Below are 27,437 nucleotides of genomic sequence, written 5' to 3' on the forward strand. Positions count from 1 at the left end.
GGCTGTAGCAGAACCTCTGGAACAAAAGATTTTTGCAGTGACATATGTCTCCACCTCTTAACTGCAATTTTCCATGAAAAATTATTGTAGTTGTTGGCATTTTTTAATTTAAATGGAAAGCTTTTATTGGGTTGTAAAGGAAAACATCAAAGAGCAATCAGCAGTGTACTTAGAATGGGTACCCACATGTTCTCCTGTTTATAGAAACCTGATGTCTGATAAGTGCTAAAGATTCAGTAACACTTGACATTTTTAATGAAAATTTCTAAAGAACAAAATTCAAGACACAAAACAGGTCCATTTCCAGTCATTTCTAATGCAAGCAACTTCAAAGTTAAGAGTCACAGCCATTCTTCTCACAAGCTCTTGAGATCTTTTATTAAACCTTTCACCCTGTGCTACTACCGTGAAGCCTCCATCCAGTCTTGCCCCAGCAATATCCCGGTTTGCTTGGAAAAACAAAACGGAGCTAAAACAGTCTCCTCTCTTCTTCCCTTTTGCTCTGCAAAGCACATTGATATCCCAGAAGGTGGCTTAAACTGAGCTGCTGTGCTGAGCCTTGCTGCTGCTTCCTTGTAGCTGATGGGTATGAACAGAGGGGAAAATGGCCCCATCTCCTCGCGTGCAATGCAGGAGGCAGCGCTAATTAAAACCAGAGAGAACTGACCTCTTCCTCTGCCAATTCAAGTGAAAGTAATTAAAATCCAAGCCATTAACATGCAATTGTTTGTTTAACTTATTCCTTTCTCTCCAAGCCTTCCTCTCCACTGCAGGCCTGGCCCTGGGAAGGCCAACGGTTAAGCCCTTTCTCTTTTAGACCCACAGGTAGTGGGTAGCAGAGAAGGAAGAATAGTGCCCCCCCGTCTTTTATTTTTCTTTAGAAAAAGACTTCCAAAAAATCTTCTGCAGCTGAGGTTTCAGGCTGTGTGGGAACTGCAGATCCATCTCGAATGGGAGGCAGAGACTTCCTTTGCTTCTTAAGCAGCTGTCAGGGATGGTCTGGGAGGGAAGCCCTGTTCTGTGCAGGGGGGAAGCATCTTTCCTCTCTCCTGGGGGCAGAAACAGAGGCTGTGGACTGATCTGGAGGTGTGTAACCAGGTCTCCCAATTCGATCAAAAATCCCTGGTTTATTATCCCCCTTCCCCAAAGTCCCGGCTGCTGGAATCAGGTTGTTTGTGAATCTCTGCCTTCAGTAAAACACCAAAAGTTAGTTTTTAGTTGAGGTTGTATAAGAGCTGTAATCATGAGCCCAAAAGATCCTAAGAGCTCCTGACTCAGAGTCAGTAAAAAGAACCAGTGCTGATTATTTCTACGATAAAATAGTCTTGCACAGCTGGGGTTGGCAGCAGTGATGCAGAACCTCAACTTCTCCTGCCTTACTGGAAATTTCCATGAGGCCCTTCCACAAATACTTCCCTGCCATGAGCCAGGAAAAGCAACACTCCAGGGCTAGGTGTGCACAGAGGTGGTCAGCCAGCACCCACTGCCACGAGAACTTGGCACCTCAGACATCACATTCCCTACACGCATGCACAAGAAACCCTGGCTTGACCATATAAAGCCTTTTTGTGACTGTCTTAACCTTGTCACGTTAAAAAAAAAAAAGAAAAAAAAGCACCCTTCAGAAAAACTACTGGCCAGTTGTAGCCATTTTTTGAATGAGAGGTTTTGATTTTGGGGGTCTGAGAAACCTTTCCCTTTTGAACTTTCCATTAAGACTGTTCCTCAATTTTCTCTTTTGTTTTTTCAGAAAAATCTAAAACCCAACCTGGATTTGATTTGATCCAGATATTCCAGTCAACCAAGTAAAAATGCTGTTCAGTTCACTGTTTGCCTGAAGACATTTGTACTGAGTGATAATTTCTTTGTTTTTCTGAATTTCAAATCCATCAACTGATTAATAGATAATCCCACTGTAATCACAGTCAGGCAGTACAGATTAGCCACATCTGACTAATAACTCCCCATCCCCTCGCCTGATCCCCACTGAAGGGCGCAAGGAATTGGGGCAGGGATCCCTAAGGCCACAAGGGGTATTATAGGATCCTGCAGGGCTGGGTCCTCCTGCAGGGTTTGGAGACTAACCCAGAGCTTGGGGGAGCCGTGGGACAAGGTCCCGTGCAGCCAGGACCCACAGCGCTCGGCTTGGGATTCAAGACGTCCTCGGGGGGGCCTTGGAGGCCCCAAACAAGGTTCCTCAAAGAAATTAAGGGCAGTTGGTGCACTTAGGGCCCTGATGATCATGGACTAATATGTTTTGGTCCTGCTCCTCCACAGCTTCATGGCTGATTGTAGTGACTTATCAGAGAGAAAAACTGTCAGGGTCCGAAATACAATCTAATAGTTATTGAATGGGGTGTGTCCGTGGGCATTTGCCATTATTAGCAGTGGCCAGGAATAGCTGTGCTTCTGGCATTTCTGGTCCCTGGAGGGTGCTGGTAAACCGGAGAAGGGTCAGAGGAAAGCCCAGGGAATGATTAAAGGATTGCAAACTGTGCCACATCCTGAGAGCCTCTGAAGGCTCGATCGGTTTAGTTTATCAATGACAACGCTACAGGGCAGCATGATCACAGTCTATATGAACTTTTTGGGGATTAGGAGTTTGATAAAGAAGGCTCTCTAAGCTAGCAGATAAAGGCACAACAAGCCCCCATGGCTGGAAGTCAACAGCATATAAGTCCAGGGAAAAAATGAGGCGTCAAGACTGAGTAGGGACAGTGGTTAACCACTGCTGTATCAGGCCCAAGGTTTTGGATCTCCAGCACCCTCAGGTCCCTGTCACAGTGAGCACCTGTACAAGACAAGCCAGAGATTTACCATGGGCTGGGCTGGACAACTGCAGAGCAGCCAGGGGCCCGTGGCTCACACACATACAGATGTCGGGGACAGGCAAGGAGAGGGGAGCTTTTAGCTGGCAGAGGAGCAGAGCCCTTTTGCCTTTGCATGGGTGAAGCAAACGGAGCACTGGGTGCATTACACAGCCACCCGCAGCAAGGATGCTATGAGGGTGTCCCTGGAGGCGCCATGAAGTCTTTGGGCTTGGTTTGCACCCATCCCTGCTGGCAGAGTCTCTTCTCCAAAGGGCCCTGTCCAGCTGCCATGAAAACCAGCAGAAAAAATTTGCCTTGACTCCTGGGAGCACTGGCTGGTGCTCCAGGAGCCATATGTGTCCACTGGCTCCAGCGTCAGAGCAGCACGGCCCAGGCCCCATGCACTAGCACGCTGCAACCAAAAAGGGAGCAGGTGGCCTTTAGCAAGGCCACGTCCCACACTGGACAATGCTGGGAGGCTCAACCCCTTCCCCACCCACTAGCAACTGCAGTGCTCCTCTCACCGTCCCCCCTCATATTTTCCCCCATTAGCATGTGCTGCTTGGCTGGTTAGCCAAAATGAAATGCACAGTAATAATCATTGCTCGGTGCAAGAATTAGTTCTCCTGGTGCTGGGAGGGGGCATGATTACACGCAATGGGATACCCCTTGTTGAGATGTAGAGATGGATTCACAAAGGTCCTCATTTTCCAAGGGTGGGAGTGAGTCCCAAGAAAGACGCAGGCGTCCTAGTTCTCCATTTTGCCCCTGGGACGGATTTGGCTCTGCTGTCCCCTACAATAGCGAGTTGCGCTGTGTTTCTTCCCTCTACGCATGCATGGCCCTTTCCACCTGGCCATGCCAAGCAGAGCTGCCATCCCTTTGTCTTCGGGAATTTTCACAGGATCAGTCTTCCACCGCCAGCAGCTATTGTCACCACTCCTTAGTGCACAAAGTGGCTGTGAACTGCAGGTGGATCAGCCCAGGCAGCTTATCACACTTGCTTTACACAGGTGCAGAAGGTGACAGCAGGTTCAAGAAGCTGGTGGCCCTATCTCTCCCCTGGCTCTCCCCATCCTAGGGTGGTGGGTGACATGTATCTCGCTGGAGCTGTGATTCTCAGGTCTAGGCACAGCAGGGTTGGAAGGAAGCAGATGGGAGTTAAGTACCCAATTCCCAGGCAAGTGCAGTGAAATTTGTCTATGTTATTCCCCTAAGGCTTCTTGGCAGATTCCAGCCGGAGAATTGTTATTGCAGAGACTGCTGTTTGGCTGACAAACCCATAAGAGCAAAGCCCTGTGTGTACAGAGCCTAGCACGACTCTCAGCCAGGAGGAAAGGGGCTGCACCTCTCTCCTGTAGGAAGTTGCCTTGTTTCATCTCCATTTCTCCCCCAGCAGACACTTCTCCGCGACGGCAAGAGGGAGAGTATCATGAGCACGCTTTTCATCGCCCCCTCAGACATTGAGAACGGGGAGAGCATCGTCTGCAGGGCCACCAACAAAGCCATTCCCAGCGGGAAGGAGACTTCCGTCACCATTGATATCCAGCGTAAGTACATGGCTGGCTGAGCTAGCTCTGGGTCCTGTTTGACCTGAGCATCCCCAGTGCCTCCGTTACTGCCCCCAGGACTACTGCCATGGGTCCGACTTGCATGGATCAGGACCTGGATGCTGGGGTTTGCGGATTTTTCTTCCCTGGGGTTTACTGGTGGTGCCAACTGCCATGCTTTTGAGTGATTGGTGGGCGTTGCACACCCTGATCTGGCCCCCTCTGGGGCCTCTGGAGCAGGGATGGATCCCAAATGGCTTTGACTGAGAAAGCAACATTTCTGGGCACAGCCAGTAGCAGAGATAAGGCTTATTAAGATTTCTGGTACAAAAATGGGCGTTTCTAGTCTTACAAGCTGTTCAGCGGTTAGCTTTTTGTTCTGCATCTAGATAGCTTGTTAGACGCCTAAGTGCTCTGTGGGAACTCTCCCTCCTGTGAAGTACAGCTAGTGTAGATCACCATCTGATGGGGACAGGTGCGTGCTGAGAGTAATATCGCGTACCTTTTACTGTAAAGCCGTGAAGCAAAATCTTCCTTCCTCAAGAATTCAGCTGGCTGAGATGTTTCACAAGTCTTCCCTCCTCCTCTGCAATAGCTGTTGCTTTCAGGCTTATCCTGACCGCTCTCCAGCCAGGCTTCGTTTGCACACCCAATTCCTGCAGCTGTATTTACCAACAATTTGCAAATGCAGGGTGTTCAATATTAGCATGCCAGCTGCTTTCCAGAGTCCAATTAAAACTGACTGAACAAACTCAAGCACAGCAGAAAATTCACCATTTAAGACTTCCAGCTTTTGCTGCCGGAAGATTAACAGGCTCTTGGGTCGCACTATAGCATGTCCTGACAGAACCGGCCAGATAAAATGAGATAATAGCATGGGTTATTTCACAGCCGGCAAACAGTTACAATAGCTAGAGACGCACACGCATTCCTACAAACAACGCAAAGCCTGAGACATCATTTCACTGTGCTGTACAGTACGGGGCAGGAAACGTGAGCTGAATCCCTGAGCCTGGTGGAATCTGCTTTCAAAAGAGAAGGACCCAATAAAGAACACCAGTTTCCACTCCAAGCCATTAAATACTCCCCATGCTGTGAACGTAATAATAATAATATCCTATCCAGCTATTAAAAGTGTGTTGTTCTTAATGGGGGTCTAATGAGGATCTCAATTTCCCAGTGCTGGATGGGTGATGGAGGGATTGAATAATACCAAGGTGGATTAACCAGCCTGTACTGGGGTGGATTGGATCCCGGATGCAAGAGCCTGCTCTAGGTGCTGCCCAGTCCGTTAGCGTCACACACTCCCTGCCGTGCAGGGAAGCGGCTATGTTCGCTTTGCGTAGAGCTAAAGGTGCTTTCCTTTAGCAATAAGGTCTGGGCCGGCCATTCTCCTGGAGAGCAGTCCTCAGGCAGGGCTGGCTGCAAAGGCAAGGTAGGCTGCGTGCCCCCTGCACCACCCTGGTGATGAAATGAGGCCTCCCCGTGGGTCTTCTTCCAAGAGCCAACAGAGTAATAGCACCTTGGGAAAAAAGAAGTGGTTTCTGCAAGAATAAGGAAGGAGCCCAGCAATCCTTACGGTTGTTTTACTGGTGAGCGTTCCCCAGCCTGGCACGGCCTGCTGCGTTTGGCCTGGAGCGCGCGCCTCTCCGGATCCGCCGTTCGCACCATGGCAAACGTTGCCCGGCTGCACAGTAGCTGCTGTTCTGGTTTGAAAGCGTCAGCCTTGCAAAATAATCGCAGGGAAGCAAAAATAATCCCTCCCAGGAAGCATTAGCCCAGTAAATCACTCCTCCTGCTTTCATTTTCTTTTGCACTGAAAACAGCATCGAAAAAGCTCACACTCAGCAAAGAAATGCCAGGGTAGGGTTTATTTCCTACCCAGGGTGTGTGCGCGTGTGTGCGCTCACAGTGGGAGAGAATATCCTATTTCAGCTGGTGGGAAGTTTAAGTTTGGCTCCCAACAGTCTCATGCGGGCCCCGGATCTGCCCGCCAAGCTTAGCCTGAGCTGCAGTGAAATAGCTGAGTCATAAACACCCTCCCCTTTCCGAAAAAAGGAAAAAAGAAAGAAAAAAGAAACCCCAAAAAAACCCAGAGCAGAGTCTGTAATGGAAACACTAAGTGACTCCAGCTGGAACATCTGTTCAATGTGATTTCCGTTCCACCAGCCACATCAAAGTCAGCCTCCTGTGAGATATGCGCCGAACATCACAAGTGGGATTAAAATCATGTTTAATAGTTTGATATGCCATAAACTATTTATACTGCCAGAGCCCAGTGGCTGTATGGAAATTCACATCCGGCGTGCCGGGATGGGGAGGAGCAGGATTATTGCTTATCCAAAGCCGTTTGCTCCGAGCCTCTGCACACACATGTGTAGTTGCTCATTTTTACACCTTTTTTCCTGACCAGAAAGGATTTGGCTGTACCTGATTTTTTTTCAGGAGGTGAGAGTATGAGATAAAAAGTGGAGGGTCTGTGGGCTGGGGCGACAAGCAAACAGATGGCCTTGCTATATCGGTTGCTGTATCGGAGCACCTCATGCTGTCTTTTTCTTTGCAATATGGGAGTGTTTTTATTCCCTTTTGCGCTTCCCCCTGGGAAGCGTGAAAGCCCAGAGGTGCTGAGGGTTTTAGGCATCTTAGTCCGCTTTAAGCTCCTAATTCCTGATCATTTCAACCTTTGTCCACAGACTGCTTTTAGATTGAGAGACTAGAGGTTTTCAAGAGGTTGTCTCTGTGTCCGGAGGGGAGAGCAAGGAATTAATCTGGATTTTACCAAGTCCTGCCACATCATTTGAGCTGCTGGACTCAGAGAGGGCAGGATGGAGAGGGGTCTTGAAGCATCTCACAGGCAGCAGCGCAAGAGCCAGCGCAGAGCCGGCTGCCCCATGGAGGTCCCCACTGCGTCGCGGTCTTAGAGCAGGGCCAGCGCTGCTGGTGGTGCCTCTGCAGCCCTCATTTCCCAGGGACTGAAGTGAAAGTAGTCCGAGTGGATGGGTGCGCTCGGGTGCGTGTGCCATACTAGCTGCAGGAGCGGTCAGGGGCGATGCTGGTCCCCCGCCGCGAGCGTGCTCGGATGCACCGTACCTGGGCGAGCGAGCATTGGCAGGCACGCTCTCCTCCCAGCTGCCTGTAGGCTGGGTCTATCTGCTTCCATCATTCAAGTTAATTACGAGAAGCCAGGCAGGAATTATAATTGTAACCGAGTGGAATTACATTCTGATGAGTTACAATTTGTGTCTTTTTTTTTTTTCTAAAATACCCCAAAACACCAGTCGCACACACAAACCCTACCCTGGTGCTATTCCAGGCACCAGGCGGCTCATGGGGAAGCTCACAAGCGTTACCACCGTATTAGACAGCACAAGCTTTCTAATTTGTGAAAGGGAAGATCAAAGACTTTAATTCATTTCCTTTGCTCTTTTTCTTTTTCATCTGCATTTTTTATTTTGAGTGCAGGAGGGAGCTGGGCTCATTTTAATACAAAGAGGCTCCTCTGTAAATCGTAGGCACAGCGACTAACCCATCAAACAATGGGGAAGCTACTAAAGAGAAGTGTGATTCATACTTAACAAAGGAAGGTGATTAGCTGTTGTTGTATAACAATGGGGAAGTGTCAGGATGCCTGCAAATGAATTAGGAGCGGGCTATATATCTCTGGGCTGTTATGTTAGTGAAGCTCATTTATATTCCCAACTGCGCCCATCTTTATTGTCATTTGAATTGCACATTTTAAAATGAGATTAGGGTAAATTGAAAATACCTATAATTTCCCGTCATAATTTCTCATCAAAAAGGCAGGTGGCTTAGCTGGCGACAAAGCAGGGCTCTGGCTGGGTAAATATCACCACGCCTAATGAGGTGGGGACGTGGCGGAGGAGGAGGCGCTGCGGCACGCTGGCTCGCCGGCCCTGCCGCTGGCCCTCTGCGTCTCCATCGCGCCGAGGTTGCCGCCAATGCCGGCTGCCTGCACCGCGGCGCCCGGCCTCACCGCAGCTCCGTGCCCAGGTCACTGCGGAGGCCCCCTCGGAGACTCCCCCTTCTTCCCCAGCTGGTGGCCTTCCTGCAGGGATGATCCCAACCCATCCCCTGCCAGGCAGGCTGGAGTAATGCAGGGTTGCTTTGGATACAGACCTGCAAAACAGCTGAGGGCTCTCAACGTCTCTGCCTATGGACAGGCTTTCTCCTTTCCTCTCCTCGCCTTCAGCTTCCTCAGTGCTAACCCTTCCTGTGCCTTTGCACGTAGCGTTGCTCCAGCAGCTTCCTCCCTACGCCCGAGGACTGGCAAAGGGCGAACTCTGTGCTTCAGGTGAAACTGGTTGCTGTTACCTTAGCAAAGCGGTTCCCTGAGTGCTGGCAGGAGGGATTTGAGAGCCCACAGCCACCCCACGGAGAGCGAGGATGAAGAAGAGCAGTGGCAGTGGGGTTGTTCCCACATCTGTGTGCCCAGGAAGAGCCCATACCTTCAAGCAAAGGGGGAGAGCAGAGCAGTTTCCAGGGAACCAGATATCTAGCAGGACCTTCTCTTGTCTTCAGTGAAGGAGGCTGGTGGCCTGGGCTCTGAGGGGGGAGCCAGCGGGGAAACTTGGTCACCATTAAACGACACCACCGCTCCTTGGGCTTGCAATAGAGCCGTGGCTTCAGCGTGTCCGAGCAGGAAATACTGCAGTCTCCAGCCCTGCGATGCCAACACCTTCCACCAGCACTGTGCTCCAGGATGTTCACCCACGCAAAACGTGAAGGGAAGTCTCCCCGGGCCAATGGGTATAAATCAGCTTAGCTTCCCTCAGGTCACCAGGGCTGTCCCCCAGTCTCCACCGCAGCTCTGGCTCAAGCCTTTTTGTTTATTTTGGTGGGGGTTTTTTCCCCATGGTTCCAACCCGGCTTCATTTGTCTTGCAGATAAAATCCCCAGTGTTCTCATTAATTTTCCATGAGGCTTGCCAAAGTCTTCAAGGCTTTCTTGATGAAGACGGGAAGGGGAGTGACGTCTGCGCTGCGGGCTCCCTTCGCAGGCGGCAGCACAGATCAATAGCAGCCAGCCCTCGCTTGCCAAGCGCACCGAGCGACCCAGCCCGGCTTGTGACTAAATGAGGGCTGTTTGGACAGCGAGCTGGGGATCCCCAAGCAGCTAGACTGGCTCCCACCGCAGCTGGGACCCAGGCCACCCCCGTTCCCCTCTGCTCGAACACTGAAGAGGAGAGTGGCCCCGTTGTCTTCTGGCACACAGAATACGCATCCTTTCCCCGTGGTCCAGCCCGGCAGCAATGTTGCTGAGACATTTAGGAAGAGGAGAGAGGCAGCAGGCAGAGGTGAACACACAGTGCATCCTGTTTTAGGATACGTTTTTGCACGTGACATATCAGACCCTCATAACTTGAGGGCACGGCTGGACTGAGGAGCTGGCCTCACCCCCGCCCGCTCCGTGGCCCCGATGCGAGTTGCAACAGGACAACTCGTTCTTCAGGCATCATCTCAATCTTCTGGAAAAACCTCTTGACACAGCCGTTTCATTCTGTTTTTTGTTTGGTTACTTTTCCTTTTTAACTAACCTCTCTGGGAATTGCTGGGCAGAGCGCGATCGTGGGTCTCTCTAGCACTGTGCGGTCTAACAGTGACCTGTAACGGTGCCTCTGGGAAGACAGAAGAGCTCCGAAATACCACATGAAATTTTTTTTTCTCTCAAATGAAGTTTCATCCTTAAAACCTGAAGCTGGAAGTCTCACATCCTTTCTGAGATATCATGAAAAATTAAAACAACTCTGGATATCCTTATTATCCACCTAAACATCCCAGCCTTTTCTCTTCTTGTTGGCTTGCTTTCATCAGTTCTCTTCAAAATTTTGTTTGCTGCTAAAGCATTTAGATGCTTAACATGTAAAAGGCGAGGAGAAATGGAGCACCAGTCGGAGGAACCAAAAGGCCTGTGACACCAATAAGGACTTGCCAGAGAAGATTAGGCTGATGAAAGAGCAGAAATGCCACTTTCAAGTTAGCAGATACACAAAAGATCATCATTACCCAGTGAGATATTAAAGGGGAACTTTTCAAAGCAGGCAAGTTTATTTCCTTAAATGGGAATCAGAGCCTGCATTAATGTTTTTGAAGTGAAATGCTACATCGAAGGGTATGCTTGGTGTGGCAGCCTGGTAGACTGGTGTGGGGAGGCGCTCGGGTGCGAGCACTCTTGTTTGGAAGGAGGGTTTGGAGCCTGTAGGAGTAAAGGAGATAATGGTGCATGCCACTGTCCTGGTGGTTATCTACCCCAAAGGACTTTTATACCACAGGCCTCTGCCACATCTGAGCCTCTTCTACTCCCCAGTATTGGCTATGGGCATGGGCATGGGGATGTGCTTTGGGTTGTAGCAGCAGACAGATAGGGAGGCAGGGACAGCATCTTCCCTCTAGGTATGTGTCCAGCAGGCTTCCCCTGTATGAGGTGTATGTGTGCGTGTTGGAAAAGCCCTCATCTCACCAAACGTCCTGGGAGGAACCCCTTGCTGGTAGCTCCCGGGCGCAGAGGGGAGATGGGAGGGAAGCGGCTGAGGGCATTTTTGGCTGAGTGCCGCCTGCTTTAGGGTACAAGTGATCACACAGCTACAAAGGGGAGGAGAAAACCAGCCTGGTAGAGCAACTGCTGAAGGGTTTTGGCTAAACCCAGGCTTTGCCATATCAGCCAGCAGCTCGGACATTAGCTGCTAACAGGGACTAAGGAAGCTGCAGTTGAACTTCCCCTATGCCGATAACATTTTCCTGAGGCAGAATAGGAGTCACGCAGTAGGCCTGCCCAGCCAGGCTGGGGCTAGGCCTACTCGTGAAACGACGGGTTAAGCAAGGTGTCACATCACTTGGGCTGTGGATATTTGTAGTCCTACCTCCTAGAGAGACAGCACTGTCTCTCTCTTCTGTTTTATGTACTGAAGCCCTCCAAGGCAAGAGCTGTCTGACGGTGTATCTGTAAAGCCCTGTGCACAGTATGGCCCTGTACCCTGTTTTACAAAGCCCTGAGCATTATATCACAGCATGAAGGAGTCTCGGGGTGGGTTGCCTTGTTTTCTCATGACTGAGTTTTGCTTCCCAGGTCCAGAAAACCTGGGGACCCTGGCAGTCAGTGGGCAATGGGATTTTTAACTGTGGTCTTCACATCACTCCTGGGCTTGTCTCTGTCTCTTTGCAGACCCACCACTGGTGAACTTATCCGTGGAGCCGCAGCCGGTGCTAGAGGATAACACTGTCAAATTCCACTGCTCCGCCAAGGCGAACCCTGCCGTCACCCAGTACAGGTAAGCTGGCCGTCCTACTCGCCATCACTGCACGTTAGCTCCAGCCCTCCACTGGAGAGCCCTTCACATCCTCCCTCGTACAGAGTTACTTCTTCTGGGTGACCCGTGACCCAAGAGTGGTCAGTGGCTCTGAATGCAATTTCTGGCAGCTATTCCACTTGTTCCCATGTTTATTGCCACCTGGCATTTATTCTAGCTCATACCCATCACCGCTGCAGTCCTCCCCAGGCTGTGTTTAGATGTAGCTCATCCCGCCGGTGGATGTGACTGCTCGAGCCAAACAGAGCTGCTGTCCTCCGTAGAGCAGCACAGACCTGCTCTGGCGTAGTTCTGCTGCTGTGGAAAGCCAGCGCTGCCTGGCTCCACAATACTGTTCTTGCCTTGATGATGTTGTTATACGTTAAGAGGCTCCAATTGCCTCCGCATTAGGCCGTCTGGTACATTTTGCTGCATGCAGCAAGTCCTCGGTCAGAGATTCACTGGTGCTTTAGAGAGGATTAGAGGCCTGGCACGGAGTTGGTGGAGCCATCTGTTTGGGGACATAACTAGCAAAATGCGCCGAATGAAAACTCTATTATGGGAAAATTCTTTTTTTTTTCCTGCATGATCTTTTATGTTTTGAACAATACAACTCCGTTAACCTCTCCATGTAATCCTCAAGCACCTGCCCCAGGCCTCTCTAACTCCAGCAGTGTGGAGCAGAGCTCAGAGGTGAGACAAGAGCCAGAGGCTTGGACTGGAGAAGCAATGAGACATCAGGGATGTGCAACAGAAAGTCTCCCCTTGGCTCGTGAGTGGCGCAGGCAAGGAGAGGCTGCCCACCCAAAGATCCTGTTATTGGTTGTGTACAGACCTGGGGGCAGGCTGCAGTCATTGCATACACAGCACGTCTGAGACAAAGCTCCTAGCTTTCGAAATCACATTATCGTTAGCATGTTTTATAGCTGAATGCTCTCCACCCACTAAGCCTCATCGTTACTGTTTTTGAGCTGGAGGAACTTGCAAGACCTTCCATCTCCCTCTGTCATAACCCACGACCTTCCCCTATTAATGCATCTATGTATCAAGGCATTTCTCACCGCAGTGGTGTCCAGGCCCCTTTTTCTTCCAGTCTGACACTGTATTAAGACAAAGGACTTAGACTCCAGGGCCTGGCGTGTTGTTTGTCTGCAAGGCACCCTCACCCTTTGCCGGAGCTGGAGAAACGGCAGATTGTTGCTGTTCTTGTTTTGACGAGTGAGCTAGAAGGAAGGGGTTGTCACTGCCAGCCGGGGTCTTCATTCCGCACCCCTCCACTGGCCGCGGTGAGCTTGGAGCAGGGCGTGAGTGGTTGAGGGGCTCAGTTTGGCACTGTTGAGGCCTTCGCAGGGAGAGAACCGCAGGAGGAGAATGTGTTGCTTGAAACTGCAATAGCTGTGGGCAGAAGGTGATTCATGGGGCTCCCAGCTTGCACCCCCATGCCAAGTGGGTCCCAAGCCTCCCTTGATTGGGAATCGCCAAGGGCAGGGAATAATGAGCAGGATCACGACCTTGGTCACATCCAGCAGCAGTGAGACTCATTACTCATTGTGTTGCATTCAGAGATGCTGTCCCTTTTTGCTGTGGAGGAGGAGCAGACGGCTCTGCACAGAGTCACTGCCATGGGCCCAGCCATACTCATAGGGTCTGACAGTAACTGCTAGCATTAAGAAGCAGCCCCTCTGTCAAAGATTTCTCAGGCTAGGCAAACAAAATATATGGGAGGCAGTGTGGGTTGTCATCACACCTCAGGATAAGAGAGCACCTTAGCCTCCTCGCTCCAGCTCTGTGCCCGCTCTTGGTCAGGACAGCCCTTGTCTGAGTCAGCATGGAGACTTTTCACAGCAATCACGTATACTCATGTCCCACCACCGTAATCAGCCGTTCATCACTCCTGACTTGAGGTTATGCGCATGCACACGCACGCATGCAATCAGTTATGTTTTTGCAACAGAACTGGTTTATAATAACGGAGGAGGCACCTCTGGGGACAGGTTACCATGACCCACCTCCGGTTAGACTCGTACAGCTTAATTAGTGCAATCGAGTTTGCTGGTAGGAATGATTCCTTCTGGCTGGATATCTGCTATCAGCACAACAAAGCAATAATTGCATTCCTAGTTACACAGAAGAGTTATTAATTTGAGAAGTCAATTAATGTCAAAGAAAGATACAAATAGCCCTGTTTTCATATTTACAGTTAGGAAGAAAAAAGAAGCGTGTGACAACCTGGGGAAGTATCTGGGTGAACTTCCCATGTGCATGTTACACCTTGATTGCTTCTTGTACAGTCAAAGGCAAAACAACTGCATTTGACTGAGGAACAAGACTGTGGCAAGAGCCTGACGACCCCTGCTGCAAAGACAGCTCATCTGGCCTGATCCTCAGCTCTGCCTTAGCAAGAGGGGGCTTTTACTTACATCGCCTCAGCCCAAAGCAGCTCTGCCCTAGGCTAAACCCCAGCAGCCTTGAAAGGCTTTGATCTGTTCTTTCCTCTTGGTATCAGGTCCCAGCTGTTTCCACCACCCGGGTATGTGGCTCTCCCCGGCCAAAGCAATGCTGGGTTGCTTTTCTCCACCAAATAGCACACAGACCTGCCGTGCTCTTCTCCCACCTTTGGTGTCATCTCATTAGTGCAGGGTTGTTGCTGTCCCTTGTAGCTACAAGTGCTGTCTGCAGCCGTCTTCTTTTCTTCTTTCCCATCTCAAGACTATGTGTTTTTTCACCCTTCCTGGTTGCTTGAGCATCTATCTCCCTTGCATCACAGAGCTCTCCACTTTGCTGCAAAGTGCTTTATGTTTTGTTTCATGATGGACTTTCATTTCAAAATTAGTTCTGCGATTTTTGGAGTTATATTTTCTCAGAAAAAAGAATTTTTAAAAAAGAGGCATGAAAAATTTTAGCACTTTGGTTTTTCATTTCTTAAATTCCTTAACATGTTAACATCACACAAGGCTTTTTCCCTACCACTGTGACAAATAAACAGGACTCAGCAGTGCACTGCAGGGCTTCCTTCCCTTTAATGGTGTGGATTGATTTGGGGGACTTTCATTTGCTTTCCAAAAGATCCCAAAGCTCTTCACTAACTATGAAAAGGAGACCGATATCTCCAGCAGGACATCACAGCTGGGAGAAGAGGACAGGATTTAAGGCTTTAGTATAGAAATTGAAGAACACTATCTGGAGCTGAAACAGCCAGAGAAAAAGAGAGTTGCTCCTGCAGAATATGGCCTGGATGTAGCTAGGGCTCTTTGAATCATGAGGGATGGCCCAAATAACTTGTCCAGTCACCAGCAACCCCTGTAACACTGCAGCAGCATCGTCCGTGCAGCTGAAGCCCACTGTTGGGTGCAAAAGTCTCCACGGACGCTGCGTTGCACACAGCCCAAGGCAAGAGCATCGTGTGGACACAGGGATGAAGGAGGCAGTGGCTCTCAGGGCATCACAGGAAGAAGAGAGACAGAGAGAGGGAATCTTACTGGAATCAAGAGACTGCACTGTGTGGTTCAGGCACTGGGAGCCGTGATGGGGGAAAACATGAGCCAAGCAGCCTTTTGCACCTCACCTCTACCTAGGAGGGAAAACAGATTAAGGAGCGGAACGTGTAAAGCCGCAGGATTGAGACGTGGGTCTCAGAGGTGTGAAAAGGCAGGAGAGGATGAGTGTGGTGTGAGTCACGGCATCCCCAAGGTCACTCGGTGTATGCCAGTCATGTCTCCCCAGGGAGCCTTGAGGCTCGGGATTCAAGCAAGAGCCCATGACTGGTGAAAATGAACCTATTCTGCCTTAAAAAATAAACAAGTAGATAATAAACCGGGAACAGAAAGAAAGTGTGATATTTCTTCTCCCTGGGGAGAGAACCACTCTGATATATTTTCTATGGCTTCCCTCATTCTCAGATAGAAATATCAGATCTTGGTCTTCAGCCGACATTTATTTTTAATACCTCCCAATATGTTTGTCAGTAAACAGCTCTGAACACAAAGGAAAATGTCTAAACAATATAAATCCCCTTTTCTGGGCATAAATCCACAGCCAACTCTGCAGTGCCATCTCTGTTATGAACAAGCAAGCAAGCTGTCACCTTGCGTGAATTTTCACCGGGCCTCAACACTGCAACACCATCACGCAACGCTTGTGTGCCCACCACGAACGTCCCATGGCCACTGCCGTGTCCCCTGTGCCTAGAGCCACCGGCCAAAGGGACGCCAGGCTCTGGTGAAGGGTGGCGGCGGGTGGCATCGCCAACAGCTTTCCTTTCGCCTGGCACCAGTCAGACAGGGGTTCTTGCACTGGGTTTGCACCACGGGGTTTTCTGGCTGCAAGAAGCAAGCTCACGCGAGCACGTTGCTCGAAGGCTGCGCAAGGGCTTGGAGACCCTTGGCTGAGAGGCACCTATGAACCTCGGTGTACGTTAGCAGTAAATGCAAAGCCAGCCCTGCGCTTCTGCTGCCCTGCGCTTTCAAGCACAGGCACTTACGTAAGGGTCTGTAAGAAAAAAAATGCAACAAAATTTCCCAGGAGACCAAAACCACCCCCGCCAAAAACCCATATTGCAGTCAGTGTAAGAACACAATTTTGATAAAATCAAGACAGCTGCTTTTTCCTTAAGAGGTTTTGTTCGTGTTCTTTCTTATATAATACATCACATAATATAACGAAAACCTGTTTAGAAATGAAAACTCACAGTGTTCTGTTCCCACCGTCAGAATGGAAAGTTACAGCCTTAGCAGAGTGTTCTCTTCTGAGGGGGCTTTAAATGACATTTTGTCAGAGTTGACAGGCTTCCGAGAAATGTTTCCATTTGGCCTCAGTGGCATTTTCTAATGGGGGGAAAGACCAGAACCCTCAGTCATAAAATTCGCTGGCGTCTCAACCCTGTTAGTGCCTTTCTCTGTGGTCGGGGCCGGGCAGGTGGTCCTTTTCTGGAGATGTCGTTCCTTCACTCATTTTCTTATTTGAGGACCCCCAGCAGCTGGAGAAACTGCTTAAGCTAAAATCCCAGCCTGCCTCCCTCTCCAGCGGCAGCAGTTCCCTTACAAGAAGCGTCTTGTCCCCAGGTATTTCAGGTGCTTTCACCCGCGATGTTGCTCACCTTTGGATGCACGGCATCACCAAAAGCAAACGGGGAGTCGAGCAGGGGGCTGGTGAGGGACCACGGCGTCACAGCCACGAGGTTGAGCATCTGGCTCTGGGTTTTTTTGGTGCAGGGGTGAATTAACTCCGACGGGCAGGGTTTTCTGTTGTTTGCACGTTTTCCCTCTCACTTTGTAGAGCAAACTTTGTGCAGAAATAGTCCGTGACCTTTATAAGGTCTAGTGCCCTCTCTGGCCTGAATTCATCCCATCCCTGCTTGGGAGCGTGTTTCCTTGGGCTTCCTTTGCAGCCACAGAGCAGTTTAGGCCCCCAAAAATGTGCTCCAGATCCCCCTTCCCTGCTGCTGCCAGTGCAGCAGCTTCCACTAGGGCTGCGGAAAGGTTCAAGGAGACCTGGACTGCTTAACAGGCCCTGCACGGATGTGTCCCCATCTGCTTTAGTGCTGCACTTTCCACCCTCTCTGGCTCCCACCGGCATCGTGGGACTGAAAGCCCAAAGGGGCCCTCCTGGGTCGAAGGAATCCCTTAGGCCGGCCTCACTGCGCCTGCAGCATCAGCTGCATCTTCTGCCCTGGCCTACGCGATTACGGAGAGTGGCACGTACGATGAAACAGCTGCCATCCTCCGTCCAGAGGCAGGTGCCTTGCAGCAGCTGCTGAGGGATAGCTATCCCCGTCTACGCCTGCCTGTCCGTCAGCCCCGTGCCTTGTTTCAGGAGCGCCGTGCACTCCAGAAATACAGCCCATGCAGGAGGTTGACTAGAAATGTCCCCTCCGTGATTACAAAGATAACATAACTTGCAAAGGTCTCTGATAGCCTTGGGGAGGAGAGCACTGTATCAGTGCACGAGAGTGAGATATTTATTATTGCCCTGCCTGTACCAACTCCCCATCTCTCCGCAGAAATAATCATTACCATAGAAGCCCAAAAGGCTGAGGGACTCTGCCTCTTGCAATATTAAACTTTCCCATTTTCTTCTGCCACTTTAAAGATTCTCTTTCTTACTGCGAGTGATAAATAATAACAGCAAAAAAACACCCCACAGACACACAACAGACATCAAAAGCCAAGAGAAGACTGGCAAATAGAGAGATCTGAAGTGAGCAAAGAGGAGGCCTGGTTGTGAGTCAGTTCACGTAGCCCTGACTTCTGTTGCTTTCCATTAATTTTACCCACCATCACAGGTGGCAGAACAACGGCGACAGCTAATTACTCTCTCGCGCTTTCCCTTTCTTGCCCGTTTGCTTGCAGCAAAAGAAAGACAGTAAATTCCCATATTCCTCCCCCCTCCATCCCAGAATCGTCCGCTGAGAGGCCGCGGCGCGTGGGAAGCACGTTATTAGAGGAAGACCAGTCTGGGCAATTTGCACACACATATGCTCGCTGCCTTGGCTGGCTGGAGGAGCCATTTGCCATCGCTCCTCCGTGCCACTGCGCCTCGCTCTCTGAGCCTGGCACAGCGGCTACGTGATGCTCTGCCTGCAAACACGCTGGCGGAGGCAGGTGGCAGCTCCAAGCAACGGCAGCCACAGAAGAGGAGAGGAGGGGGGTCGCTTTCCCCTGCCATCGTCAGCGCCCCACAGCAGCAGGGTCCCTCCGGGGAGACCCCTCTGCTGTGCTCTGCAGCGCTGATGGGGTCACAGGAGGCTTCACGCGTCCAAGCAAAGCTCAAGCCATGTCGCTGCAGACCGATGGGCTCTCAGACCACCGGTGCTTTTCCTAAGGTCCAAGCAAGCTTCACCTGGACTGAAGCCAAAGGCGGTGGCTACCCAAACTGGTGAAGATCTTTTGGCATCAACTGGCTTGGTGAACTGCAGCCGCTGCATTTCAGGGCTCCAGCCACGTCGCCTCCCCCGGTCGCAGGCTGTGTGGCCAGGCCATGCTGCAGCTCGGAGGCAGCCTGCGGCAACCCCGCCGTCCTCAGCTCCGCCGTCATGGCCCAGGCACCGTGCGTGCAGCAGGAGGGTGGGGAGGGAGGCTTGTTTGTTTGTTGGCTCAGTGGGCTCCATTCTGCAGACAGGGCCTTTTTGTTTGGAAAACACTGTTTTATCTTCGAACCAACAGCATGCTGTCGCTCATCAAATATTAATCCAAACTCAACTGCTTCTTAAGAGGTTTGCTTTAAAGGCAGTGGGGCTTGAAAGCACCTGATGGGAGACAGTGTCCTAACCTCCCTCTGCCTCTCTGCAGGGGAAGACAAAAAGACATGACTTCCCGCGGCTGCAAAGGGGCAGATGGGAAGAGATCCGGTGGCAGGCCCATTTCTGCAGCCTGCTCTACGGGGTCCTCACGCTGGTTGGGGGGCAGGTTGGACATTTCACACCCCAGCCTCAGGGGGGGTGTCCGGGATGAAGAGCCCCGCACTCGCGTGATGTTGAGGTGGTCTGTGCACCATCGGCCGGTCTGCTGACTCTGAGGGCTGTGGGGCAGGTTAGGTGTCTGCCAGGTCCCTGCTGCGGGCGGCAGAGTTGGCGGGGCAGGAGGGACTGGGGTTGGAACCGACTCCAACTGCGATTCTGTGCGACGTTACTAGAAATGCGTGCTGGGATCTAGTTTTTGTCTGCTTTTAAACAGAAAGCGTAAGAACAGTGCACTTGAAATGTGGCGTATGTCTCCTTGAGAGCATGGATGCTTGGCATGCATTTTGTCTTGCACTACACAAATGTTTGTAACTGCTTGGGACACCCTACAACCTGCATTTTCACAGTTGGACCCTATTTTGGGGTCTTGCTAGGGTTGATTTTTTTGCCTTGAGTGCAGTCAGCAGCTGCTGGGAGCAGAGGGAGTGCAGCACAGCCCAAAATCAGGCCCGGAGGGCCTGCGATGCAGGAAATGTCCATTTTCCAGCGTGTAGGGTTGCTTTGCACGGGTCAGCGTGTTGCTGTGTCCCGCTGCCTTCAGCGGGAGATGTGAGCACTGAGAAAGTAGCTTCCTAGAAAGAGATATTTGTGAATTCTGGGCTAAGTATCCTGCTGTGTTATGGTAAAGTTGTTTGGGGGCGCTTAATATTTATCATGTATCATACCTAATACTGGCCTGTGAGCAGTTTGACTATTGGTCTTGGTGGGGGAAAGTGTCATGTTTGTTGGGGCTTAGGTAGATAGAGAAAAATTGCGCCTGATATCTATGAGCTCTGAGGAAAGAGAGAGAAAACAAAAATATACATGAGCTGTGCTTTGACCCGCCTATTTTATGCTATATTGTCTCATAGGCATTCCTTCCATGGGGAAGCATTCCCACGTTTTGTTTTAACAAGCCCAGAGGAAAAGCTCAAACTCCATAGAGCATTGCTGCTCTTTCCGGTTTGGGTCTTATTTGTGCACTTCTGGGACCTGCTGGGAAAGACCATCTTTCCAGAGTTGTTCATGAGGCCACCACGGAGAAGGCAAGTTCTCCAAGAGCGAGTGCCCCATGTCCTGCTGGGAACAGCACTGCCGTGTCTTGGAAGTTTCCTCAGACGCAGGAACCAGCTTGGCTTGGCATTGCGTTCACTGAGCAGCAAAGAGCTAGTTCATAACAGTGGGTGCTTGGTTTCTGGACGTGCACAACTTCTCTGTTCACGGGGTAAAAGGCCAAGGGAAGGCATATTTGAAGCCTAATACTCTTCTGCGACACCAAAGTTGTCCCTGCCTCTTGCATTTAGCTGCTGCAGGATACATTCACAGATCCGTAGGCTATAAAAGCCAGAAGGGATTGCTGGATCGTGGAACGCTGATGGAGCGATTCAGCGTGATGCATTTCACTGGCAATTTTTGATGGAGGAGTAGTAAATGGTCCATTTAATGGGCCCGCCTGGTGCTGCTGCAGCCAAGCCACAGCAGTGGCCATTTTCCCTATTCTGGCACTAAAGGACCTGAATATATTTTCATATTGCTCTCAATATGGATTCAGATGGCTTTGAAAAATGTCTTCTGTGAGTTTGTGTGTTTGGTATTTTGCTTACTTTCTTCTGTCCAGTCATGAAAGGCCCAGAATAAAAGTGAATCTTCCCCCCTCCTCCGCATTGCCCAGCGCTTCTGACTGATTGCTGGGACCGCTACCTAATTGGCACATTTTTTGTCTCCCCAGCAGTCTCTGCCAGTTAAGGGGGATCTGCAGTATTAGGCTCTTATTAAATGACAGTCACATCTCCATTAATATTTAAAAAGGACTGTCAAGGTGTTTGACCCACGCTGCTGAGCAGCGAGCGACAGCAGCGGAGGTGTGAACTGTGCGGGCACAAACTCTTGGCTTGAGATGTTAAAATGCGATCAGCAGCACAGCCGACAACCAGGACCACAGCAGGAGACACAAGGAGGAAGACTTGGCTCCACTGGGGATGGCAAGGGGGCCCGCCGCTGGCTTGCCACGCAGGCTCTGCAGAGCCTGGGAGGATGGCTGCTGGCCCAGAGGATGCTGAGGGACTAATTTGGGAGCAGCTCACCAAGCGTCTGGTCCAGGAAGCAGACAGACAGCATCTCAGCTCAGCTCCTTCAGCACCAAATTAGCCCTGGCCCCGCAGCCGGCCAGAGGTGAGGGATAACCGAAGGACAGTTGCCGCGTGCGCCCAGCTGTATCGGTGGCTGTGGCTGGTGGGGCCGCAGTGGCTGTAGCCCGAGACCGCCCGGAAACCTGTAGCTTCTCATCGCTGGGAGCGGCTAGAGAGGAATTAAAGCCCCGTTTTCCATCTTCCATTTGAAAGGAGCGGTTGCTCCATTTTTGCAGCCGTTTCGTGGCGCACCGGGACCCTCTCCCCCCAAACCAGCCCCCTACTTCAGCTTGGCATGGCGTCAGCTTGGGAAAGCGGCTCGTTTCCACCAGCGCACGGGCTCTGGCCCCCCGCGCTCCCCGCTTTTGCTGCCTTCCTCCTCCCTGCCCACGGCGCTCCCATCTGCTCCCTCCTCCTCCGGAGGCCGAGGCTGCCGTCTGTCCAGCGGCAGGCCGCTGCGAGTCCATATGCTCCCGCTCGGCAGGGCTGTCACCTCTCCCGCTGCCTCCTGCAGCCAAGCTCGGCAAGGGAGGCAAGAGAAAACGGAGCGGAGAAGGGGCCCGCAGGCATTTCACAGCAGCAACAGAATAAATCTAATTTATAGACACAGGGAAACGCAGCTAAAGCAGGAGTTGAAATGAATGCAAAGCACACGGAGGTCTCAAGTTATCGGCGCAGTAACATTTTTCCTGACTATCTCTGTTTTCCGGCCTGGGTTTCTCTTTGTAGCTTCCTCCCAGACAACTGGACCTTTGCCCTGAAGCGAAAATGAAAGCTGGGGAAGTAAAGAAAATAACGGGAAATGAATTCTTCAGATCTCCTTTGCGATGCGTCGGCCCCATCTGCCAGCTCCCTCTGACGGGGAGCGGAGCGGGGCTGGGCGGCAGGCCGAGAGGCAAAGGCGGGCTTTAAAGAAAGGAGGACAACCAAACGCACAAATCCCTTTGCCCCTGGGAAGGGAGGCCAGGCTGCTGGGGGCACCCTGCCAAAGCGCACGGCTCCAGGAGAAGCCGGGACGACGGGCTGTGAAGGGCAGAGCCTCCCCTTGCGCACGGAGGCGCGGGGACCGAGAGCCCTGTCCTGCCGTCGCCTGGGACACGCGTGCGGGAGACGTTCGGCCGCAGCTCGCGCTGCTCAGGAGAGCGTGTGAAGGAGAGAGAAGCCGGGAAAGACAGAAAAAAAAAGGGATGGGGGAGAAGGGAAAGTCTTTATTCTTCTGAGCGCCGTCTCCCGAAGCAGAAAAGATTAAAGGCACCAAATTAAATGAGTGAAGCAGCAGCCAGGCCAAACTGCTCCGTTGGTTGGAGTCTCTCCTCTGGAGGGGGCTGGCAGAGGGGTTTTGCGGATGTATTTCAAGACGCATGGGGACACCGGGCACCCCGTGGCCCTCCCTGTCCCCACCAGGAGCGCTGAGCCTTCACTCCTCTGCCAGTGCTGGTTGTCCCAACGCCAAGCGTTGTCCCTCCCTGTGCCCCTGTCGGTGGTGCCGCGGCCCGGTCACGGTGAGCGCGTGGGGCCAGCCAGCAGCACCAGCGCTGCCCGCTCCTTGGTGTGAAAAGGTCAGCAAGATTTTGAGCAGGACTCGGAAAAACAGAGAAAACACGACGACCTTTTTGAAGCGAGAAAAATTGACATCAAGGAGGGGAAAAAATCCAATTCAGTCCGTTTCGGCTGAAGGAAGCAACTAGATAGCACGTGCAGAAAAATCCTGGGGTTGAGCAGTGCATGTTGAGCATGCAGTCTGGCATGTTGCCAGAGCAGCCATCCCTGGAGAGCGTGGAGGCAGCCTTTCCAGGCAGGATGGTAAGATCAGGCTGGTGGGTCACTGGCTGGTTGATCTGGAAATGCAAACAGCCTTGCAAGATTTAAAAATCACGCAGTCACCTCTGATCACGTTGGCACTGCTTTAAGTTTGGAGTAATTGCCATGAGAGCGATGGAGTTACACCAAGGGGCAGCCCACGAGAGGCAGAAATCAGGCTCCCCTAGGAAGCTGGGCAGTGGCAGCATCTCTTCAGGTTTGTGTCCCCACGGGAAATACGGGGGGGTTGTGTGTCCCCTCGGGCAGGACTCAGCAACCTCACAAGCCGCCCGCTCGATGTTATCAGTCTTTGAGACTTGGCTCATGCCAAGTGAGCAAACCTGCCTCTAAGGCATCTCGTTTCCAGCACACTTTGCACCCAGATCTCTGGCCATTAGCAAAGACCTTATGGTTTGCTCCCAACAAAGTTACTAACATTTCTTTTGCACATCCATAACTTTTGCAGAGGCCTAAGCAGTTGTACCACAGTTTTTTAAAGGGAGCTGGTTTTTTTCCAGGTTGGTCACCTCTCCTTTGAGACAGTCTCATGCCAGGTCCGGTGATTGGGAACAGAGCATCTTTGGCTGCTCTGGCTGGATCTCCTCTCTCTTTGCACGAGAGGTGGTGGCCTCTCAAGCCTAATTTAGCGGTCTTTAATCTGAGTTATTTCAAATCACGCTTGCCACTTCCTTCATGTGTTCCCGGAGGATGATGGGCTGATTTCATAGAATGAAAAGCCTTAAGCAAATCTTGTCACACAAGAAAATTGATTTTTCAAAACTGACTTTTACAAGATTACTGGAGTTTTTTCCCCCTCATCTTTCTTCTGTATCGTTCCCTTCCAGTCTCATGAGGTGGCTTCAGATCTAAGGAAATTAGAGATGCTGTGACTAAATTGAAAATGTAAAAAGGGGGAGAAAAAAAAAAAAGACATCCAGCACTCAGCACCTCTTCTCGTGCTGCCTCTGAAGGATATGGCCTCGCATGCTTGTACTGTAAAGTACTAGAGAGGCTTCCTTCACTTCCCTCCTGACATACATAACCTCCAGGCGACGTCAGATCCCCGAGTCTGAGATCCTGTATCGCACTTGCCCATGGGCCAGGCCTTGCTGCCTGGGGTGAAGAGCCAGCACACATCGCAGCTCAGCCACCGGCCTTTCCAGCCTTGCTTCCTTTCATCAAGTTGTGCATTTTGCCAAGCCCTTGCAAGGTCTGGGGACTGTGCCATCCTCTTATGGGGAACGTGTCTGGATGCTGCTGTGCTGATGGGCATTCCTGGATGATGCCGAGATCACAGTCTTCCCCTTTCTCTCCCTCACTCTCTCCATTTTTTTTTTTCTCTTTCTAAAAGGTTTCCCCCCACAGCTCGATTCGGAGACGTCTCTGTGTGTTTTGTTAAAAAAAGAGAGAGCGAAAGAGTTGCACTGAAGTCGTTTCAGACAGCTTAAAATATGCTAAGCTCTTGTGTTTCTGCGATATAAATAATGAATCCTCTTACAGCTGTTGAGTTGGAAAAGACACTGATTTAAGATGCCTTCAGCTCTTTTGGGGGGTTTCCTGCTTTCCTGACAGACGGTAGGGAATACGTCTGTAGGGCAGGTGAGCTAGAAGTGGATGCGAATGACAAGGCAGGGCGTGATGAGAGCTGTCTCATGGGTCCTTCCTGGGACGAGAGGAGGGGGTTGCACCCACCTCAGCCCTGCAGGCGTGTTGCGAAAGGATTTCACTTCTTGGTTCCCTCTGAACTCCTTTATTGCAGTTTGTAGGGGTCCGAGCGAAGTTTAAATGGAAAATGAAGCTGTTACCATCTACTTCTGTCCCACTCACTGTCTCTGCTCTGGTAAACAAGCGGTGATTTGGTGATTCCAGTTCACGTCAGTTATTATTCATTAGACTAATTCCCGGAGCACTGTCCGTAGAAACGCTGTCTGTACGTGATGTAGCTATCAGAATAGCTACAAAACGTAGGCCAGCATCGGTGCTGCAAGGCAGGAGTATGAGAAAACCCTGTGGATGCTGGCATCTCAGAATAAATCCATTGGGTCCCACTCAGCCCCCGGGAACACGTGCCTCAGTTATTTCCTCAGTAGAGGACTGATCTTGGATGCTGGCGTTCGGAGGGCTCATCCTGCCGTACGCAGGCTGTTGACTCGTGGATCTGCTGCTGAGCTTGAGCAAATGTCACGCAGACTCGCTCTAGCTGGAAATTCAGGCTGGGCTCACTGGGAAAGAGCCAAACCTAAGGGAAAACAAGAGAATAATGATGCATGGCACAAGCTCAGGTGGGGAAGTTTCTAGCACGAGAGACTTCTCTCCACAGTCCTGCTTTAAATGGTTCAGGAATCACGAAGCTGCGGGTAAGGATGGATTGTTCATCCTGAGGCACATCTCCCTGTGCTGTGAAGTTGTCCTGCCTGGTTTTTTGCCTTAGACATTTCTAGCGAAATGTTGAGCTTTTGGTGAACTTGTAACTTTGTTCTCCTTCTCTACCCATAAGCTGCCTGTAGTTTTGCATTAGCATGAAGGGAATGCATTTCTGGATAAGTCAGTTGTTATTCCTCCTTATGAATTGCCAGATCCCCAAGTTACTCGCAATTTAGCCAGCAGGAGCCCGTGTTGGATTACACAGAAATCTCTGCTCTTGGCATCTTCTTCAAGAAGATTCTCACGTAATTAGTGTTCGCCCATCTTCACCTGGGGCTGCACACCTCCTAGCGCAGTTGCCTCTGTTGATAATCCTAACTTGAATCATTTGATCTAGACACAGTTCAGCTCTGAATAATTCACTGTTCTGGCAGGGCAGGACTGGGAACCTGCCAGAGGAGGAGCTGTGCCTCCCACCAACCTGAGAGCAAGCCAAACTCCACACAGACAGAGCCTAAAAAGTGAGCCCAGATGGTGCAGTGACAACCCCAGGTGTCATGGGGGAAGGAAGGATTTTAAGGGGGGGGCTCAGTGTGTCCGCTCTGAGCTGGGGCTGGAGAAGCAGAGGAACTGCAAGAGGTGTCTCAGCCTGGCAGCCCCGTATCCAGATCAGGGACAGTGACGTGGCTCTTCATCATGTCCAAAGCTGGTCACCCTCTGTGCTTGTACTGTTCATATAATAAACCTGCCCCGCAGCCTGTCCCTGCTCTCCTGCAAGCGCCGTGCCAGCGAGAAGTGCAACACTGGTGTGTGCTGAAGCCCTCTCACACTGCAGAGATCAAGTCTGAACAGCTTCGCAGCCCAGGCAGGTTCACTTCACTGCTTGTGCACTAAGCACAAGGATAAACACGTCAGAAGAATTAGTGATTTTACATGCCAGTCTCTATAAATCTGGCTAAAGAAATTCAGTTATGGGGGTGGAGTGGGGTAGGAAGACCCGAGGAAGGAATAATCCTGTTAAATGATTTGAGGAGACACAAACCACTTGATGAAATTGGATTACCCGATCTGTGTAAGAAATAATAATAGTTAAGCTATATAATAACAGTTAAGCTATTAGTCATATATATTGTGTGGCAGAATAAGTCAAGACGATGAAGGCAGGCAACTGAAATGCGTGGAAGAGCCTGCAGGACGGGGTGAAGTCCACCCCGTAGAGGTGGCACAACCAAACTCATCCAGGATGCTCCTGCCAGACCAGCATCAACCTCCACTCTCCCTCCCTTGGCAAAATGATTAAAATTCATTCAACAGCTCTTTATCGTAGCCTGACTTCCCTCTGTCTCTTCAGGGGACCTATCTGAACAGTTTTAAACTTTCTGTGCACCTAGAACGGCCAGGAATTTAACGGTAGTAATTTCTCTTGGGAAAAAGGTATGTTTTTCATATCATCTTGTGACTCCAGGGCTTGAGGATTTAAGGAAGGGGGAGGAGTTATTGCAAAGATGGCACTGTTGTGAAAGAGAAGAGGACGAAAAGCATCCCTGATTGCAAGAGGAGAGGCACTGAAAGAAGGAGTAACGGGGCCAGGATTGCTGCAGAGGCCTCTCATAACGAGGGTGCAGAAGAGGAGGGAGGATTTTAAACAGCAGAATTAAAAGACTGCCAGATCGAAAACATCTGCATTTTGTTTTGATCTGCCAAGAAAACAGCTCGATTTGAGGAAGGAATCACCTAGCCTGTGAAGTTCTGTGCTTTTCTTTGGAAACAATAATGCGTAGCTTTTCCATCAGCACATCTCCGGGTGCCTTACGGAGGGGATCAGCGTTGTTAGCAGCCCCTTATAAAGAGGAGGAAGCCAGGACTCAGCCAACATCTCCCTGCTGCGAGAGCTGAATCTGCCATTCGCACTCCGGGCCATCCTACCTCCCTGGTGACGGGAGCGGGGGCAACTGGGCTGGCCTGGGCGCCCAGGGAGGAAAGCAGCTTTGCCAAAAGCGGCGTGATTGCACGTGTGTCCCATCCAGAGACCCGACTGTGGAGGTT

General features: G+C 50.9%; 1 protein-coding gene across 12 annotated transcripts in view; it reads left to right on the forward strand.

The window, feature by feature from the left end:
• KIRREL3 (kirre like nephrin family adhesion molecule 3) overlaps nt 1-27,437 on the forward strand; it is a 385,983-nt gene that overhangs the window by 317,565 nt on the left and 40,981 nt on the right. For 10 of the 12 annotated variants that reach the window (XM_068916750.1, XM_068916743.1, XM_068916749.1 and 7 more), the window contains 2 exons: nt 4,207-4,360; nt 11,540-11,645. In XM_068916750.1, the coding sequence (XP_068772851.1) occupies nt 4,207-4,360; nt 11,540-11,645 (260 nt within the window). The remainder of the gene's footprint in view (nt 1-4,206; nt 4,361-11,539; nt 11,646-27,437) is intronic. The other 2 variants (XM_068916744.1, XM_068916746.1) reach the window with 1 other exon arrangement.

Source organism: Struthio camelus, chromosome 22 (genome assembly GCF_040807025.1).
Source record: "Struthio camelus isolate bStrCam1 chromosome 22, bStrCam1.hap1, whole genome shotgun sequence".
Taxonomy (NCBI): Eukaryota; Metazoa; Chordata; class Aves; order Struthioniformes; family Struthionidae; genus Struthio; species Struthio camelus.